Raw genomic sequence first — 18,827 nt, 5'->3', positions numbered from 1 at the left:
GTGCAGAGGAGGTTCACCAGGATGTTGCCTGGTATGGAGGGTGCTAGCTATGAAGAGAGGTTGAATAGATTAGGATTATTTTCATTAGAAAGACGGAGATTGACGGGGGACATGATGGAGGTCTACAAAATCATGAGGGGTATAGACAGGGTGGATAGCAAAAAGCTTTTTCCCCAGAGTGGGGGACTCAATTACTAGGGGTCATGAGGTCAAAGTGAGAGGAGGAATGTTTAAGGGAGATATACGTGGAAAGTTCTTTACACAGTGGGTGGTGGGTGCCTGGGACGCGTTGCCAGCAGAGGTGGTAGACGCAGACACGTTAGCGTCTTTTAAGATATATTTGGACAGGCACATGGATGGGCAGGGAGCAAATGGACACAGATTGTTAGAAAATAGATGACAGGTTAGACAGAGGATCATGATCGGCGCAGGCTTGGAAGGCCGAAGGGCCTGTTCCTGTGCTGTAGGTTTCTTTGTTTCTTTATTTCTTTGAAATGCCCACACCCCTAGCAACAGGGATGTCATCAAACAAATTAAGCAGCCAATCACAGGGAAGACTTGTTATCAACAGCCATCGTGGAAAAAAATTGCACTGATTTTTATTCACTTTTTATGTATATTACATGAAGCGAAATAAAGATTGGGACAGACGTACGGGATAAGATAAAAACAGAAATATCAATAAAAATAATTTATTCATAAGCCTGTTAGTTTTTCTCACAATATAGAAATGTGTTAGCCACAAAAATAGAATAATTTCTTTTCAGAACCAGAGAGACTGATCAGATCTAGTTTTACATTAGTACACCATTTAAACCCATTACACTTCATTCAAATAGAGTAATTTTTGAGGGCATACTTTGAAGTAAGTATTATAATTAAGAGGGGAAGATTAGTTCTGTAGTATAATATGGGGACTTAACAATATGTACTTTCAAGAAACAGAAAATCCCTGGTATCAACTTCTGGATAGTCAGATTTAATTACATATATATACAAATGCCAGATGTTCCTGTCAATTTCACAGTTGCAACAAAACAAATACTAAATTTCACCATCAATATAATCAACATCAATTTAACAGCAAAATATGGGCTTATATGCAGACATCCATGGACTAAATGGACTGAGGTACTCCTAGTTGTTACTATTCAACCCATAAATATGTCAATTGGTATAATTAGACATACCAATGAAAGAATCATAGAACAAAATCTGTCAAATTTAGAGATTCAATGCTTTCTAGGAGGTCCCTATACATACCATAGCTGTATATTTGATAAAGCAGTTGTCAAATCTCAAATTAGACATTGAAAAGTGCAAATATTTTGAGCTTCCGCTAGTATGTCATCACAATAAAGATCATATATTGATACATAAAGGTACGAGGCCAACATTTTCACAAGGGTTACCACATTACAAAACATCTTGCAGTGTAAGGGAAGCAACGATTATTCTCCAGGATGCAGCTGTTAGCAACACTGGAGAAAAACACAAAGACATAAATAAATTGTTTTTCCTTTTCCTTATTTCAGAATAATTTTATTTATGAGTTGTTAAAATAATGGAGATGACCGCAAAGCTTTCTTGACTTAACAGTTAAAATTTCTCAACAAAGGCTCTGTTTGTTTCTCAGTTGCCAAGAGAAGGCAATGAACAGTGAATATGGGAGTTTCTGGTGACCTGGAGATGCTTGGATGGGGTTGGATGATGGCTGTTAAAGGTGCTGCTTAGTATCGAGGAAACATCTAGGAATACATCCTTTATCTGCTTAGTAGTCATCAGTAATGTCCCTGATTATAGTTTGAAGTCTACAACAGATGTGTGAGAATATCTATTTATTTAAAATGTTTCCAACAATTGGATCAACTTGGAATCTCATTTCAGCTGATCAAGCCGATGCATGTAAATTCCAGGCATGTAATGAATTCTCTGAATGCCATGTCAACAAACAAACAGAAGAAGCTGAGTGTGTGTGCTACCCTGGTTATACCAGTGTGGATGGACTGCCCTGCCAGAGCATCTGCAACCTCAGATCAAACTATTGTCTCAATAATGGCAAATGTGAAATAGATCCAGAGAAGGGAGCTGTGTGCAGGTTTGTGACATTCGGAAAAGGCTTGATGTATACAAGTTCTGAAAAAATATATAAGTAAAAATAATTGTCTGGTTCTTAACATCCTTCGTGAATATTCCAAATTGTTTTGCACTGTCTTGTTCTTTCTAGCAAAAGACTTACAATAGGATAAAACCTTTCGGTACGTCATTGTCACATAAGATTGTTCTCAGAATAAGACAACTAGTGCTTTTCTTGGGCAACATATCTCTAACATCCAGACTTTCCCATCAAAATGACTGAGATTGACCTTACATTTAACCAACACTTCCTTCCATCAAGTTATTAATCACATCCAAATGATTTTTTCACTTAATTTGAAGAATTACAGATGAGTCACAAATGTATTCTTTTGCTGCTAGTTGCTTCTTCATGTCTAATAATTCCCTCCCTTGCAGCAACTCTCATTATTGAGCCCATCTAGGTCCTGAATGCCCAACTAGTCCAGTTACTTGAAACAGCTGAAAATAAAGGCATGAAAATGTTGTTCAATCAAAAAAAAAGAACCTGAGCATTGAAATAATTTCTCTTCAATTTGTCCTTTTTCTGTACTATCAATTTGAAACATACATGTGATCCCAGTAGTCTGGTCCCCTGATTTTCAGAGACAGAATATATGACCAAGATGAATGTCAATGTCCCATGGAAGTGCCAATATGCTGACTTCAATGGGAATTGTGAAGAAAGTTTGAACCTCTGATGGGTATTTGCTCTGCTCCCCAGGGTCTTCTGGAAAATTTCAAGCAATTCTAAAAGACTTAGTTGCACAGTTAAATAGGAAATGTTAAACAGAAAACACACTTACTTCAATTCCTGGATAACTACACAATTGTCTTCCCAACCATTCACATTGACTCACTGACTACCCTCCAAACCCAACATGACTAACTGCCTATCACTTCGACTTAGCTGAATCATTCCCCAACCTACCTACCCACTCAAATACATTCCAACCTCATCCAACCCACACATTTGCTACCTCACCCATCTGCCACTCTACTAACTGCCATTTTGTCCACCTACCACACCACTCACCTCCCATCTCAACCACTTAACGTTTCATCCAGCCTGGTCACCTATCCACTTACCTCACCTATCACCACACTTATTCATTCACTCGCTTACCCATTCAAACATTCACCAACATATCTATTAATCAATAATCATCCATTTACGCATTCACTAACTTTCACAAGTGGACACTTAAACCTAATGTCTGGAAGCTTATGCCACAGAAAAAGAACATGTCCAGTCGCCAGTCTTCTCCCCCAATCCCAAGTTTGTAGCACAATATGCTATGCTCCAATTTATGAGACACATGTTCTTAGAATACCTGGCAAAAAATGCAGAGCAATGTTAAGGCAGTTAAAAGCTTAAGCAAAGTGGCTGTCCGTTGGTAATTACCACTCCATAAAAAAATCATTATCCTGTAGATTTTTCCTCTTGTTGCATTCTCACTGAATCAAAATCTGAGTCATTTGCATTATCCCCTGCTCTAATTTATTCTTTCTCAAAACAAATACATTGTTCAACTTCTTACTTCCCTCACCTCTGACAATCTGTAGCTTCTTAACGTCAGGTTAGGTGTCATCTATCCATTGTTTCTTCCCTGTTCATTTTATCTACTTTAGTGATGTCTGCATTCTCACCTCTGGCCACTTACCTTTCTTTGTTAAATTAAAATAATATCATTTTTTTTAAAAACCCGTAAACAAAATATATGGTGAAAATAATCGGCCATAACATGCACAGAAACAAACGAGGACCCAAGTTATATGCTTCATTGCTGATTGCTCATTTAAAGTTAACCATGATCCTGTGAAAGATACTGAAATGGAACTGCATTGTTTAGGAAGGGTTGAAGGAAGAAATCAAGAAATTAAAGACCTGCTAGTCCAACATCAGCTGTAGGTGATTTATTGGAATCTACAGTCAAGGAGACAGACTGAGGGCTTTAAAAAAGTCTTTGAGCCAATAACAAAGAGCAGACTTGGACATACAAGTAGTAGGTCATCTCTAACAAACTTAAATGATTTTTTTGAGCAAGAAACTAAAGCAGAAACTATCAACCATTTTAGTTTATACCAACTCCTCAAAAGCATTTGATAAGGTTCATATAAAAGGCTGTAGTTAAAATTAAAGTTCACGGAATTTAAGGAAGATTATTGATCTGTCCTGGAGATTGTAAGTGGTAGCTGGAGACTAGGAAGTCCAGGAATAATGGATATGTACTCAAATTACACAGAGAGACAAGTGGTAGTCCACAAGGATCTATGCTGATGTCTCAACTTTTCATTAATCACCCATAATTTATTAATGACTTAAACAATGTGACAAGGAGCCACCCATCGGAATTTGTCAATGTGATAAAAATTAGTGACATAGTAAATTGTGTTGGCTGGATCATAAAATAGCAAGATATTTTTGCTTAAGTGAGTGGATAAAACAGCAGCAGATGCATTTCAACATGTATGATAGGTTAATTTTTGTCTGAAAGTGGATCGATCCAAGTGTTAATGAACTGGTGATAAGTTAGAAATGGTAGTGATCCAAAGAGATGCAAGAAACAGTATATAGAGATCAATAGAATGTAGTGGTCAATAGAAAAATAATCCAAAAGGCTGAAGAAGCATCACTTGACTAGAATTGTTAACTCTGCTCTCCACAGGTGCTGCTGGATCTGCTAAATTTCTGCAGCAATTTTTATTTTTGTATGAAAATATAGATCTTGATTAAGTGACCATAAGATCATAAGATATAAGAGCAGAACTTGGCCACTTGGCTCATAGAGTCTGCTTCACCATTCTGTCATGACTGAAATGTTTCTCAACCCCATTCTCTTGTCGTCTCCCAGAAACTCTGTGAATGGGGTTAAAGGTACAAGTCAGCCTGATCTCATTAAATGTTGGAACGGGCTTAAAGACCCGAATGGGCTACCCATGTTTCTATCTTTCCACCAAACCTGCCCATGTGGCTATGTGGCCTTAGTTTTCATTAAAATAATTGCATTGTGCTATTGTTGATCACTGTTCTTCTGTATTGGTTCAAAGGTTCCCAAGGAATTTTTCATCTGTTTCAGTCCACTGGTTCTTGCTGAATGCATCATGTGTTTGTTTGTTTTTTGCTGATGACTTGTTTCAACATAAATATTGTTCAAATTGCATGCACTGTCACAACCTCCAATGCTCATGTTCAGTTCTACTTTTAATTATTTCCACCAATGAGATAGTGAAACGCTTGGTTATTTTACCACTTTAAATTTCACATCAAACTAGCATTCCCAACTCTCGTTGTTGATATTCCGTCATCATTGTCTCTCTTTATCCATCACCATTGTTGGCTTTGCTGTCTTCGCCGATCTCAATTCCAGTCAATACTTTGTTCATTCCTAAAGCTGCCTCTTGGTTTCCGCACAGTAAGTTAAATGCATTCTCCTTCCACCATTATTCTAGGACATGTGGGAAAGTTAGCCAAAATGACTCCCATTTTAATCCTGTGTACAATTTATCTTTTACTGTTGCAATTGAGACTCATAGCATGAATTCCTGAGCTTATTTATTTCTCTCAGGACTTCAAATTGTGGAACCTTTCAGTTGTCTTAATTTTTCTTTCCTCCTCTAACATGCTGAATCTGAAAATACATCAGCTTAATTCTGTCTTCCAATTTAACCACCTCACTACTTTGCCTTTTCAAACTTGATGCTACTCTGCACAATGGGTCACAGTTCTTTTCTGTGATTTTCCAACTTAAAACAATCCACTTAATAAACTCAACACTTGAGAGACATAATTAACGTACTTCACATTACAACTTCAAGCTAAATGTCTATACATATACATTGATGCTGAACCAAAGCTGGCAGAGCAAAATCAAACTCCATTAGTGTTAGCCACAATTCTTTGTAAAAATAGAAGCTTGAAATGGCTTCTAATGTTAATGTTCACACTTGTTTTCCAAAAATATTGTCTTAGATTGTCCAGATAATCCTTACGTTCTAAATTCCAGATGCCACATAGATTCCGAATGGTCATATCGAGAGGAATATTGCACTGAGCTTGAGACTGAGCCACTAATTACCATGGTTACTATTGTGTCCATTTTTGGTTTGCTGCTCCTTGTTTCATCCATTACTCTCATCTTGGCAAAGATATTCCATAAATTGATGAGAAACAAGAAGGATCAATTGCTGTAAGCTTTTTAAAATATTTTTTCCAACTTTCTTTCCTTTAAAAACAACTTTTTTCTACCCTATATTTTGAATATTTTCTAAGATTTTTCTGACAATGATTGAGGAATTCGCAATCTGTTCTATAACTTAGAAACATCAATGGCACTGTCAGCAAGGCAAATGTTAACCAAGCTTTCGAACATGATGAACCATTGATATTTGACCATCAACAACCAACTGATTCTTCCAGCATGCCTAGCTGTTCTTGCACCACCTATGCTGTTGCAACGCCCACTCAGGAAAATGTGAACTTTAGCAAAGAGGTAATGTCAAACCTTTTTTGAGGTACCGCAGTTTCTTTTTCTGAATTTTCCAGAGCACTTCCTTTTTTTTAATTAAATGGATTTGTTTTACATTTTTATTCAAGTGAAAGTTTTTTTTGAAATGGTTCTCTTTTCCCAAAACGGATGGACATAAGTGCATGTTTAGAACATTGATAAACCATGCAAAGTTACATTTTAATGGCATTCCAGTGAAGCAACAAGAGATAGCTGAGCATTAACTTCAGACAAAGTTGTTCGAACTATCATCAGATTTTGGAATGTACACAGATAATTTGATTCTGATGTATACATTAAAACACGAGTAGGCTATCAAATAAAACATAAATATCTTGTGGATTTCCAACACTGTGCTGACGAACTTGGTCAGGAACAACATTTCCATCTTTTATAAAAGCTGCTAACTGCTTTTATCATTGTGAAAACTCTCTGTCTTGATCTCCCCATCCCACCACTGTCACATGAATGTTACAGCCTCAATTCAAATATTAAATTTGTGGGGGCTGGGCTATTAAAACCCATGAAAATTCAGTCCTTAAAGAAGCCCATATTTTGCAATAGGAAAGCTTGTAGAATACGGCAGCTTTTATATTTTCAAATGATATGATACAGCTGTTTTGTTTTACCAACCATGTATAAAATTGGATTCTGATTCCTCAAACGCACAATGGCAGCTGTGCCATTACCACACCACTGTTTAGTCAAGAGAAGTCAGATAATGATCAGCAGATTTTGTGGTAACCTAAAAAAGCTTAGTTCAAATGAGTTGTGTTTTAAAAATGTAGGTGCTTACCACAATATCAAATTCCCTTATCTCTTACTTTAGTATGAGCCGAAATAGCTGAAACAATGTCTGACATGTATATAATGTGATCCAGAAGGCAAAGCATATCTAAAGATGTAACTAATTATCTTGTCATATGATATTGCCTTCCCTCAACCCCACTCACATCCAACTGGCACATTTTGGCAAGAGGAAGGATAATCTTGGAGAAGTGTTAAATGACCGAGGTGATATTCAACTCTTCAAGTAAAGTTAATTCCAATTCATAATGCTGTTTGACTGAGAGGGGAACTTACAGGAGATGATGTTGCCATGTATCTTTCACTTTCTAGATGGCAGAGGCCATTGGTTTGAAAGATGTTGTCAAAGAAACCTTGGTGGTTTGTTGGCATACATCTTCTAGGTTATGCACAATGCTGCCACCGCATCACAGGTGAAGGGAGTGAATGTTGAAGGTGGGTGATGGCATTCTAATCAAGTGGGCTACTTTTCTGGGATGGTGTAGTGGTCAGATCACTAAACTAGTAATCCAGAGGCCACCTTCTGGAGGTGTGGGTGAAAATTCCAGAGCAGCAAGTGGATTTTCAATTCACTGATTAAATCTGGAATGTAGTAAAAAGCTAGTCTCGATAACTGTGATCATGATGACTATCATCAATTAACATAAAACCATCTAGACTACCTCTGTATTTTAGGGATGGAAATCTGCCTTCCATATCTGTATGGCTTACATTTGACACCAGACCTGCAGCAATGCGGTTGATTCTTAGCAACCTACTAAAGTGACTTTGCAGGTCACTCAGTTCAAGAGCATCTAGGGACAAGCAACATTATTGCCCACGTTCCATAAAAGAATGATTATTTCCACCACCAAAATTAATACACAAGCCCTCAGCATTCACTGTGATATAAATTATGGCTGGTTTTCATTTAAAATTCTGAATAAAACAATATAAATTTCTACCATTCCATGGAGAAGGAAAATAAAACCATTCAAAAGTTGAAAGAATGAATGCTATTAAAATGTGGTGCATTTTAAAAATATTTATTCCAGTAACATGGGTGTTGCTGGCGAGACCAGTAGTTATTATCCATCGCTAAATGCCCTTTAGAAGGCTATAGTGATCTGCTTTCATGAACTGTTGGATGGTGAGTGAGTTGGAGTGGAACTTGCAAGATGATTGTGATCCCATGTTTCTGCTGTCGTGGTCCTTCAAGGTGGTAGCGGTTGTGAGTTTGGAAGGTGTAGCCTCAGGAGCTTTGGTGAATTTATGTAGCGCATCTTGATTCTAATACGGACTGCGACTACCGTGCATCGATGATGAAGGGAATGAATGTTGTGGATGCAATGCCAGTCAAATTGGCTGCTTTATTCTGGATGGTGTCAAGCTTCTTGGGTGTTGTTGGAGCTTCAGTCAACCAAGTTTCCTGTGCCTTGTAGAAAGTGAACAGGATTTGATGTTAGAGGAGGTGAGTTTCTCACCACAGGATTCCTAACAGCTGACCTGTTCGAGCATATTAATAAATGTGTTAATGTGGCTAGACCAGCTCAGTTTCTGGTCAGTGGTAACCAGGATGTGATTGTGGGGCACTCAGCAATGATTATGCCACCAAACATCAAGGGGCAATGTTTAGATGTCCTTTTGGGAAGGAAACTGCCATCCTTACCTGGTCTGGCCTACATGACTCCAGACCCACAGCAATGTGATTGACTCTCATTGCCCTCTGGGCAATTACGGATGGGCAGTAAATGCGATGCCTTAACCCATGAATGCATAAGAGATTCTGTCTTATACAGAATAGTCATTGCCTGACTGTTGCCCTTCAAGCCTAGATGTTGACCAGGTCTTGCTACATTTGGACATAGACTGTTTCAGAATCTGATCATTTGCAATAGTGCTGAAGATTGTGCAGTCATCAGTGAACAACCCCATTTCTGACCTTATGGTGGAAGTAAAGCCATTGATGAAGTACCTGAAGATGGTTGGGTCCAAAATGATATCCTGTAGCAATATGGCTGACCTCCATCAAACACAATCAACTTTCTTTATGCTAGGTATGATTCTAACTAATGGCATATTTTATCCTGATTGCTGTTGACTCCAGGTTTGATCATAAGACATAAGTAATAGGAACAGGAGTAGATCAGAGCCTGCCCCTGATTCAATAGGATCATGGCTGTTCTGACACTCTTCACATCAGTTTTCCTATCCTTTCCACATAACCCTTGATTCCCTTTCTGATCAACAATTAATATATCTCAGCCTTAAATATACACATGGACTCTGCCTCACAGTTCTCTGTGACAAGGAGTACAAAAGGCTCTCAACTTTCATTAAAAAATTCTCCTTCTTCTTAGTCTTATTGGTACCCCTGAACGCCAAGGCTATGTTCTCTGGTCCTAGGCTGTCTCACGAGGGGGGGTACCCTCTAGCATTTATCCTTTGAAGTCCCTTACTAATGTATAGATTTCAATGAGATTACTTCTCATTCTTCCAAATTCCAATGGTTAGAGTATCAATCTGTTTAACCTTTGCTCATAAGACAACCTCTCCATATTGGGTGTCTTCCTAGTGAACCTTATCTGAACTACATCAGTGAAATTAGAGATAGTAAGAACTGCTGATGCTGGAGTCAGAGATAACACAGTGTGCTCCTGGAGGAACACAGCAGGCCAGGCAGCATCAGAGGAGCAGGAAAGCAAACATTTTGGGTCGGGATCCTTCTTCAGTAATGGGGGAGGGGAAGAGAGCTCTGAAATAAATAGAGAGATCCATTCAGGTCTTTCCAGAGGGAGGAGGATAACTTCTTCAAGGTGGGCATCCCTAGAAGAGGCTTCACAGTAGGGTTATAACTCACTCAGAGATAGTAAGAACTGCTGATGCTGGAGTTAGAGATAACACAGTGTGGAGCTGGAGGAACACAGTAGACCAGGTGGCAGAACCAAAACTGCTCATAGCACTCCAAATGTGGTCTCACTAGCACCTTGGGCTTCTCTACTCTTATATTCCAACGCCCTTGAAAAAAGGGCCAACATTCCATTAGCTTTCCGAATTACCTGCTGCACCTGTGCACTAGTTTTCTGCGTTTTGTGAACAAGTACACCCAAGTGCTTTTCTGGTGCAGTTTTCTGCAGTTTTCCTCCATTTAAATAATACTGTTCTTTTGCTGTCCCTTTCAAAATGAACAACTTCACATTTTCTCACAGTATACTCGATTTGCCAACATTTTGCCCATACACACAACTATCACTCTGTCTCTTTAAGCTTTATATATCCTTCTTGCTACCTGCCTTTCCAACTATTCTCGTGTCTTCTGCAAAAGTTTGGCTACAGTACACTCTCTTCCTTCCTCGAAGTCATCCTGCTAGGGTTTTTTCATGCCACACTTGCTACCCCGTCTATCAGTTATTGCTTTGGCATGCAAAAGAAATTGAAATGAAGTCAATGCATTATTTCCAGAGTGAACATTTTAATCTAACACAAATAGCAGAATTGTATATTCTTCATCAAATTCTAATTTGTAAATAAAATATTATGCAATGTTTAGATGAATCATATTAAAAAAGCATTTGTATCCCTGCTCCCACATCATGTTAGATACTAAACTCAGTTTCTGCATGCAACATGATTGAATTATTGGTGCAATAGTTTTATTCTGTGTTTTATTTGCACAGGTCACTGGAGTCCCATCCAAAGGCTCATCTGACAAGCTAGCATTGAAAACCATGCAGTCTGAGCAATATCTACAACCTAGAGAGGTGAGCTTTGAAAACATGTTTTTAGATAAGTCTATTTCAGTTTTTAAATTTGATTTTGCTTCTCAGAGTGAAATTGGTTTAATAAGTAGGCATCTAAATTAATATAAAGAGATGATGATAGATTTGTACTAGGAAGGTTTTAGGCCACAGTGGAAGTATTGTTTGTAGTTTTGGGTATTCTGTAACAGAAAGGATGTGTTAAAACCACACATTTGTAAATGGTATGGATTCACTAGGATGACACCAGGATTGGAACTCTACAAGCATAACAATAAACTTAAGTTACAAGGCCTATAGCCATCAGAGCAGTAAAGGTTTAGCAGACATTTAATTAAAATCTTTTGAATCATAACAGGTCTTGATAGGTCGGTTAGAATAAGTGTTGAGGGGAAGTATTGGATAAGGTTGACAAGTTGGTTAGGATAAGATTTAAGGCTTATTAAATAAGGTCGGAAAATGGACAGAGTGAATTGCACACTTGAATTCTCTCTGATTCATTCAAGCAGGCTGTGAGCTTTGTGCTGTCTTCTTATTTACTTTCAGTATTTTCAGGACTTCATGATACTACTAGTACTAAACATACAGTTGGGGTCTGCATACCTGAGTGGTGCTTTAAGTATCTCAAGTTCAAATGAACATGTACCACTTGAAGCAAGACTGTACCTCGTGAAGGGGAGGTACATTTTGATAGGAGCAGATGCTAGAATTTATTGCACAAGTGACCTTAAACTGGAAAGAACACAGTAATGGTGCGGAGAGTCGCAGAATTGTTATGGCATGGAAGGCCAAACATGGCAGTACCAAATCTTCTAACAAACATATTACCTAATGCCAATCTCTTGCCTTTTTCCGGTATGCTTGTATACTATTTCTGTCGTAATAACTAATCAATGCCCTCTTGAATGCCACCATTGACTTGCTTCCAACAAACTTCCAGACAGTGCATTTCATACCCTAACTACTCCTCAAGTGAAAAAGATTTTCACATTACCTTTGCTGTTTTTGCATCATCGCTTTCAACTTGTGCTTTCTCATTCTTGTTTCTTTCATGAGCAGAATATGGAAGATAGTGGGCTCCAAGAAGCTTCATGTAGCTCTTGAGTCCTTGGTGCAGGAAGTTAACAGAATGAGAGAAGTTTTCTTTCCATAGAGTTCCAAAAGATACCCAAATCAAATTTGAGGAGGTGATGCGAACAGGCAACTGTGTAGGTCGTGGCCAGAAATGTAAGCTGAGCAACTACATGCAATGCTAAAAGACATTTAGTGATCCTATGAGTGGCCAAGTACAATAAATGCAACTTAAAATGTCATTTTCCACTAACTGCACCTTTAACCTTACACATAGTTCAATACACCAAACCCATGCTTCGCCTACCAACAACCTTTATCAATCATATTTCATGCCTAAAATTAATAGCATTGCCTCATCTGCACATATATAGGATTGTTGCAAGCCTCAAACATAGCTCACACCCTGCTATCTATTCAATCACATCACCTAACCATTGTCTAAATACATTGCAGCACACTCATTGACATGCTCCTTTCTTTTTCTTTTGCAGGACAAATGGTACATTCTGACTAAAGTTATGCCCAGCCAGTATGCAAAAAGCATAGTTGCATGTCCTCATCCTGATGGTGGAGGTGTTAGTAGGCATCATTAGAGGGATCATGACTGAGGCTGTGACAACAGTTGGTCAAAAAGAATTAAAGATGATAATGAAACAATAAGACCGTAAGACATATGAACAGGAGAATATAGCTTGGTCACTCAAACCTGCTCCACCATTCAATAGGACTATGGTTGATCTGATATACCTCACATCCACTTTTCTGCATTTTCCGCATATGTCGTGATTGTTCTGTTGATCAAGAGTCTATCTGTTTCATCCTGAAATGTACACAAAGACTGAGTCACCACAGCACTCAGTGGCAAGGAGTTCCAAAGATTCAGAACACTCAGAGTAGAAATTCTTCCTTGATTCAGTCTTAAAACAGTATCCCTTTTTTACTGAAACTGTACCCTATGGCTGTCTAAATGGGATTCTCCTTTCCAATCCAAAAAAAACCTAAGAATTGTGCATGTTGGAAATCAGAACTAAAAACAGAAATTGCTGACAAAAGTCAACAGGCCTGCCAGCATCTCTGGAGAGAAAGCAGAGTTAACATTTCAGGTCCAGTGAACTTTCTTCAGGCCAGCTCAGTTTATTCCAACAACTCCTGTTTTTGTTTCTTCTATCTAATCCTCATTTGCATATCCCATTTTCCACTCATTGCAAAATCTCTTCCAATTACCAAGCTGCATATATTGCAAACATGCCTCTCTTATTTTCCTCTCAACCTCTGCTGACCGCTACTGAATACTTGTGCATTTCTCCTTTCAGATATCCTAACATAGATACTTAAACAAGTAGAGGTGCATGAACATGAAAAAGAAGAACAGAGATTGGTAGCAATGAACACTGAAACTCATTGACAACTGCTCAGATACGCTGTTCATTTTTTAGAATATAAGAACTAACGGCTGAAGGAGAATTTTTGCCCCTTCTAGTCTTCTCTGCCACTTAACAGTTTCACGACTGATATTTTACATTAACTTCACATTCCCACTGTCACCATTTTCCTTACTTCCCTTAATACCAAAAATATGAACAAATTGTCTCAAAAACTTTCAAAAACATCAACCTGTGTCTGAGTAAACTCAGTGGTTGAGCATTCACAGCATAACAAAATAAAGAATACCATGATTTACAACCCTATGAGTAAAGGCTTTCATCTCAAATTATCAAGACCGTGACCACACACTCTACATTTCCCAGAGGTAACATTTTCTTAGCTGCCCCTTGAAAAATTTATCATCCAAATAGATCACTTCTCATTGTTCTAAACTCCAAGAAATGTAAACGTGATCTACTCATCTTTCACCATAGAACAATCCCATCAAGAATGAAAGGAAATGGCTCTCCTGCCCTTTACCATTACATGTTCTCACATGGCCCATCTCTTGCTCATGACTATGCCAGCTCATACTCTCATGGTCCTTTGTAACCCCTGTGTAAACATACTTTCAACACGTATAAACTCATGCCCATTACATTTTACCCTTACACCCTCCATGCCAACTACAAAGTCGGCAACATGGGCAAACCTCAGAAGCCATACTGGGATGTGTTTATGCAAGTTCAAGAGACCATTGAAGAATTCATTCTTTAGAAAACACTCCTTGATTAGAAAATAATCATTACATTTAACTACCTTCAACTGCTTAATCCCTTATAAAAACAAATGTCTGTATTCATAGGCCCACTTCAGAGGCTTTATATAAACACTTGGAGCTGTCACTCAGCCATGCAGCACAAATCATATGTCAGCACGAAACAGCAGGTACTAATTTTCTTTTACCTGACAGATGGTTGATTCAAAAATTTGAACTCCAGGATATTTAAATGTCTTGACAGCTGAATGATTCCAATGAGGTGACAATTACCTTAAAAGCTTTGCATTTCCAGTGAGCTTGACAGTTCCAATGAGTTGATCCACTTTTTATGCACATTTATCCCAAAGGGCACCTCACCATCCCCAAGATCACACTATGTAGCTTTCCATGGTGTCCATGGATTTATCCAAAACAGTACCGTTACAACTCTGTTTGGTGGGGTGAACTAATTATTTTCCTTGTTTCAGAAATAAATATTAAATTTGAAACTGTGGGTGTTATTAACAATATCAATAGTCTCACAGGAGTCTGACAATCCAAAAAGAGGCTATTCTACCCAATAGGCCTATGCCAGCTCTTCAAATCAGCAGCATTATTTCATTGCCAATCCTGCTGCCTTTTCTCCATCAAGTTGCATATTATTTACATTCAATTGCCCAATGCCCTCATGAATGCCTCAATTGAATCAGCCTCCAACATGTTTCCAGGCAATGTATTTACACCCTAATTAGTTACAGAGTGAAAGGATTTTTTTTCTCATACATTGTTTCTTTTGCAAATAACTTTAGATTGGTATCTTCTCATTCTTTATTCTTTTACCAATAGGAATAGTTTCTCTGTATCTACTCTATCCAGCCTACTCGTGATTTCGAAAGCCTCAATCAGATCTTCTCTTAACCTTCTCTCTGAGGAAAACAGTCCCATTTTCTTCAATCTATCCTCATAATTGAAGTTTATAATCCCTGGAATGATACTTGTAAATTGCTTCTGCACTCTATGCTACAATGGGGCACCCAGTAATGTACACAATACCCTCGCTGAGATGTATTTAACTCAAAACCAGAAAAAAAGTTAACTAATACTTTTTAGAAATAAATTATTCAAGTGAAGATGCAAATATTCCTAACAAAATGATTTTGAATGTGTACATATTACACACATGCGCAGTGAGTAAAGTGTTATCTTAGAAGTACTTTGGCCAAGCAACAAATCAATTCAGAAATAAGACTTATTCACAGATTCTCCCAAATGCTGTTATGTAACCAAAGCCACTTTCCAAACAACATTTTGCCATTGGACTTCTTTTTGGACCAGATATGGATCAGTAAGTTCTTTTCGTCCAGAGATAGTAGTATAGATTTAAACCTCTCCTCTGAGAACCTTCCTGTAGCATTGTTAATGTCTTCCAAAGGCTTTTCAACCCATAAGTCATGATGAAAGGAGTTGCAGAGAAACAGACAGAGAGAGGTAGAGTGGGGAGGGGTGGCGGGGGCAAACACTTGATGACGCCATGGCAATTTCCCTGCAAACGTCTGTATTCAAAAACAACGCTTCTTTTTCCCACGAGCTGGGTCATGTGATCTTCTCCGAACATGTTGCAGACACTATCTGCATCCAAGCAGTTTGTTCCTAACAAAATGTAAAATTGTTGCTGTTGAAGTTCGTATCTTTTGCTTTGCTCTTATTTATACATGAATAGAAATATTAACAATGTTTTTTATATTTATTGCTCATCTACTTTCATATTCTGTTTCCTGATTCTGCTTTGCTGAATCCTAAATTCTCCCAATATTCAGGCATTCTACACTTCTTTGTAACATTATAAGCCTTTGCTTTTGATGTGATACATACTTAACTCCTCTTTGGGCCTGCTTAGTACATTATTGCTTACTCTTTGTGAATTATGTATTAAATCTTTGAATACTGACCATTGCTTTCGTATCATCATAGCTTTTAATGTACCAGAATGTTTGATGTGATTCAGTAAGATCATGAATGATTTCACTGTGGTCTGAACTTCATTTTCTTACACATCTCCTATAACCCTCAACTCCCTTGTCAAAACCTTAGCTTCAGGCTTAACTAAATCATTTTGAAACTGAAAGTAAAATTCTATGTCATATTATGGTCACTCTTTCCTAGAAGCCTCTTTGCTAAACAATTATTAATTAACCCTTCCTCATTTTACAGCACAGTATATTCCATATATTCATTCTCCACACTATTACTTTTTATTTAGTTTGCCCAGTTTATTTGAAAGTTGAAGACGTATTATCATTGTAGTAAATTTGTTTTACTCTTCCAACTTCCCAGTGTGCATTCTGTTTTACACTTTAGCCACTAATAAGCTACCTATAAGCAACGCCTACCAATGTTTGTGCAGAGATAGTAAGAACTGCCGATGCCGGAACCTGAGATAACAAGATGTAGAGCTGGAGGAACATAGCAGGCCAGGCAGCATCAGAGGGGCAGGAAAGCTGACGTTTTGGGTTGGGACCCTTCTTCAGAAACCTACCAATGTTTTCTGCCTCTAGATTTAGTAGTATTGTCCTTTGTCTTGTGGAGTAATGTGTACACGAAGTCCATAGCATTTTGGATTTTAATGCTTCCCAGTGATTGCCACTGATTTTTTCTCATGTACCTATGTCCAGCCAACATTTGCCAGATCTTCTGTCAGCTTTGCACAATTTGCATGCCCCCCACCCCCAGCCATTGTGAACTTTTATTTCTGTTCTATCTTTGTCCCTTTCCATAATGAGACTCAATCTGACTGTATTATATTATCATTATTTCCAAAACGGCCACCCACATCCACAAGCTCAGCTTCATTTTCTAAGGCTAAGTCTAGAATTGTACCCTCTCTTATTGGGCTTATTATGTAAATTAGAAAAGAATTCTCCTGAAGCATTAACAATGGTGCATTTTTGTACCTATCACGTTGTTTGTATTCCAGCTGATATTTGGGGAATGAAGTTCCCAACTAGTATTGCCCTATTAAAATTTGCCTACATAATAGTTCCACTTTCTTTCACTATTCAGAGAGCTTATTGTACCTACTGAACAGTGCGGCTGCCCCTTTTTGTCTAAGCTGAACCCAATCGTCTCATTTGATACGTCATTTAGTATATCATAGCTCTCCACAGCAGTGATTGGTTCCTTTTCAGATAAAGTTACACCCCTCACCTTTCTCTTTCCCTTCTCTAACTTGCCTGAAAACTATATCCAGGGATGTTGGCCTGCCATCCTTGTCCCCTCTTTAAGCCAGTTTTCTATTGTACCAATGATATCATGCTGCCTTATGTTATATCTGTGTTGTTAACTCATCAGCTGTGTTTGCTTAATCTTGTTTTCACACATCTACTTATTAATACTGCCGAAACCAAGTGCAATACACTTATTTAAACATTCCTTCCTCGGTAATTTAGTATCACTTACCAACTTAGTGCCACCCTTTCAGCAGGTCAAAATTTGTCCTCAGATTTGCATGTTCCAGTCTCAATGCCCCAGAAATCTGATGATCTCCCTCCTTTAACAGTTTTCCAGTCCCTTGTTCGATTGTTTGATTCTCAATTATATGCTCATCCATACATGAGGCTAGGAGTAATCCTGAAACTACTGCTTTAGAGATCCTGCCTTTCAATTTCCTACCTAGCTTCCTGAAATCTGCTTTTAAAATGTCATCCCCATTGCCACTTCAGTAATTGGTACTAATGTGGCCCACAACCTCTGGTTGTTCTCTGTTTCCCAGAAGAATTTCCTACAGCCCCTCCATAACATCCTTTATCTTGGTGCCAGAGAGGCAACATATCATCCAGGAGTTATGTTGATATTTGCAGAAATGCCTTCCTGATCCCATAGCTATGGAACCCCCATCACTATTGCTCTTCCATTCTTCTTCTTCATCTCCAACTCCATACATCTGAACAACCAGTGATGTCACTGATGTGACTCTGGCTGCACTCCCCTGAGGAAACATGATCCTCACCGGTATCCAAAATGGAATACAAATTACCAAGTAAAATAACCTCAAGAAGCTCCTTCAATACCTGCCTGATTTTCTTAGACTGCCTGGCTGTCACCCATTCCCTTTTTTCCTCTATGCCTCTAAGCTGTGGTGTGACATCGTCCCTAAGTGCACTATCTACACAATTACCTGCTTAATAGATGCACAAAAGTGGCTCCAGAAATTACGTGACTTTTGCAACCTTGAGTCTAAGCTTGTGCAGTCAATGACACTTCCTGCAACTGTGTTTATCCTGTGATGTGTCCACAACATCACTTAACCACTTGAGCATTCCACTTAAAAGGGTTGATTTGCCATCCCTTAACTTCGAAAACAGGCTCACTGGCCCACCTATGTCAACACATTGATGCCTTTCTAAACTAAAAACCTTTTGCTTCTATGTTTCCTTCTGTTCCATGCCTTTTGACCTACTCGTG

General features: G+C 38.3%; 1 protein-coding gene across 4 annotated transcripts in view; it reads left to right on the top strand.

Moving 5' to 3' along the window:
• Positions 1 to 18,827, top strand: part of LOC125454608 (interphotoreceptor matrix proteoglycan 1) — a 142,309-nt gene that overhangs the window by 111,417 nt on the left and 12,065 nt on the right. For 2 of the 4 annotated variants that reach the window (XM_048535551.2, XM_048535548.2), the window contains exons 14-17: positions 1,888 to 2,098; positions 6,123 to 6,305; positions 6,437 to 6,608; positions 11,087 to 11,170. In XM_048535551.2, coding sequence (XP_048391508.1) covers positions 1,888 to 2,098; positions 6,123 to 6,305; positions 6,437 to 6,608; positions 11,087 to 11,170 — 650 coding nt within the window. The remainder of the gene's footprint in view (positions 1 to 1,887; positions 2,099 to 6,122; positions 6,306 to 6,436; positions 6,609 to 11,086; positions 11,171 to 18,827) is intronic. The other 2 variants (XM_048535549.2, XM_048535550.2) reach the window with 2 other exon arrangements.

Source organism: Stegostoma tigrinum, chromosome 9, assembly GCF_030684315.1.
Source record: "Stegostoma tigrinum isolate sSteTig4 chromosome 9, sSteTig4.hap1, whole genome shotgun sequence".
NCBI classification, from domain to species: Eukaryota; Metazoa; Chordata; class Chondrichthyes; order Orectolobiformes; family Stegostomatidae; genus Stegostoma; species Stegostoma tigrinum.
The sequence above is the reverse complement of the archived record's forward strand: the minus strand, read 5'-3'. Positions and strand labels throughout refer to the sequence as shown.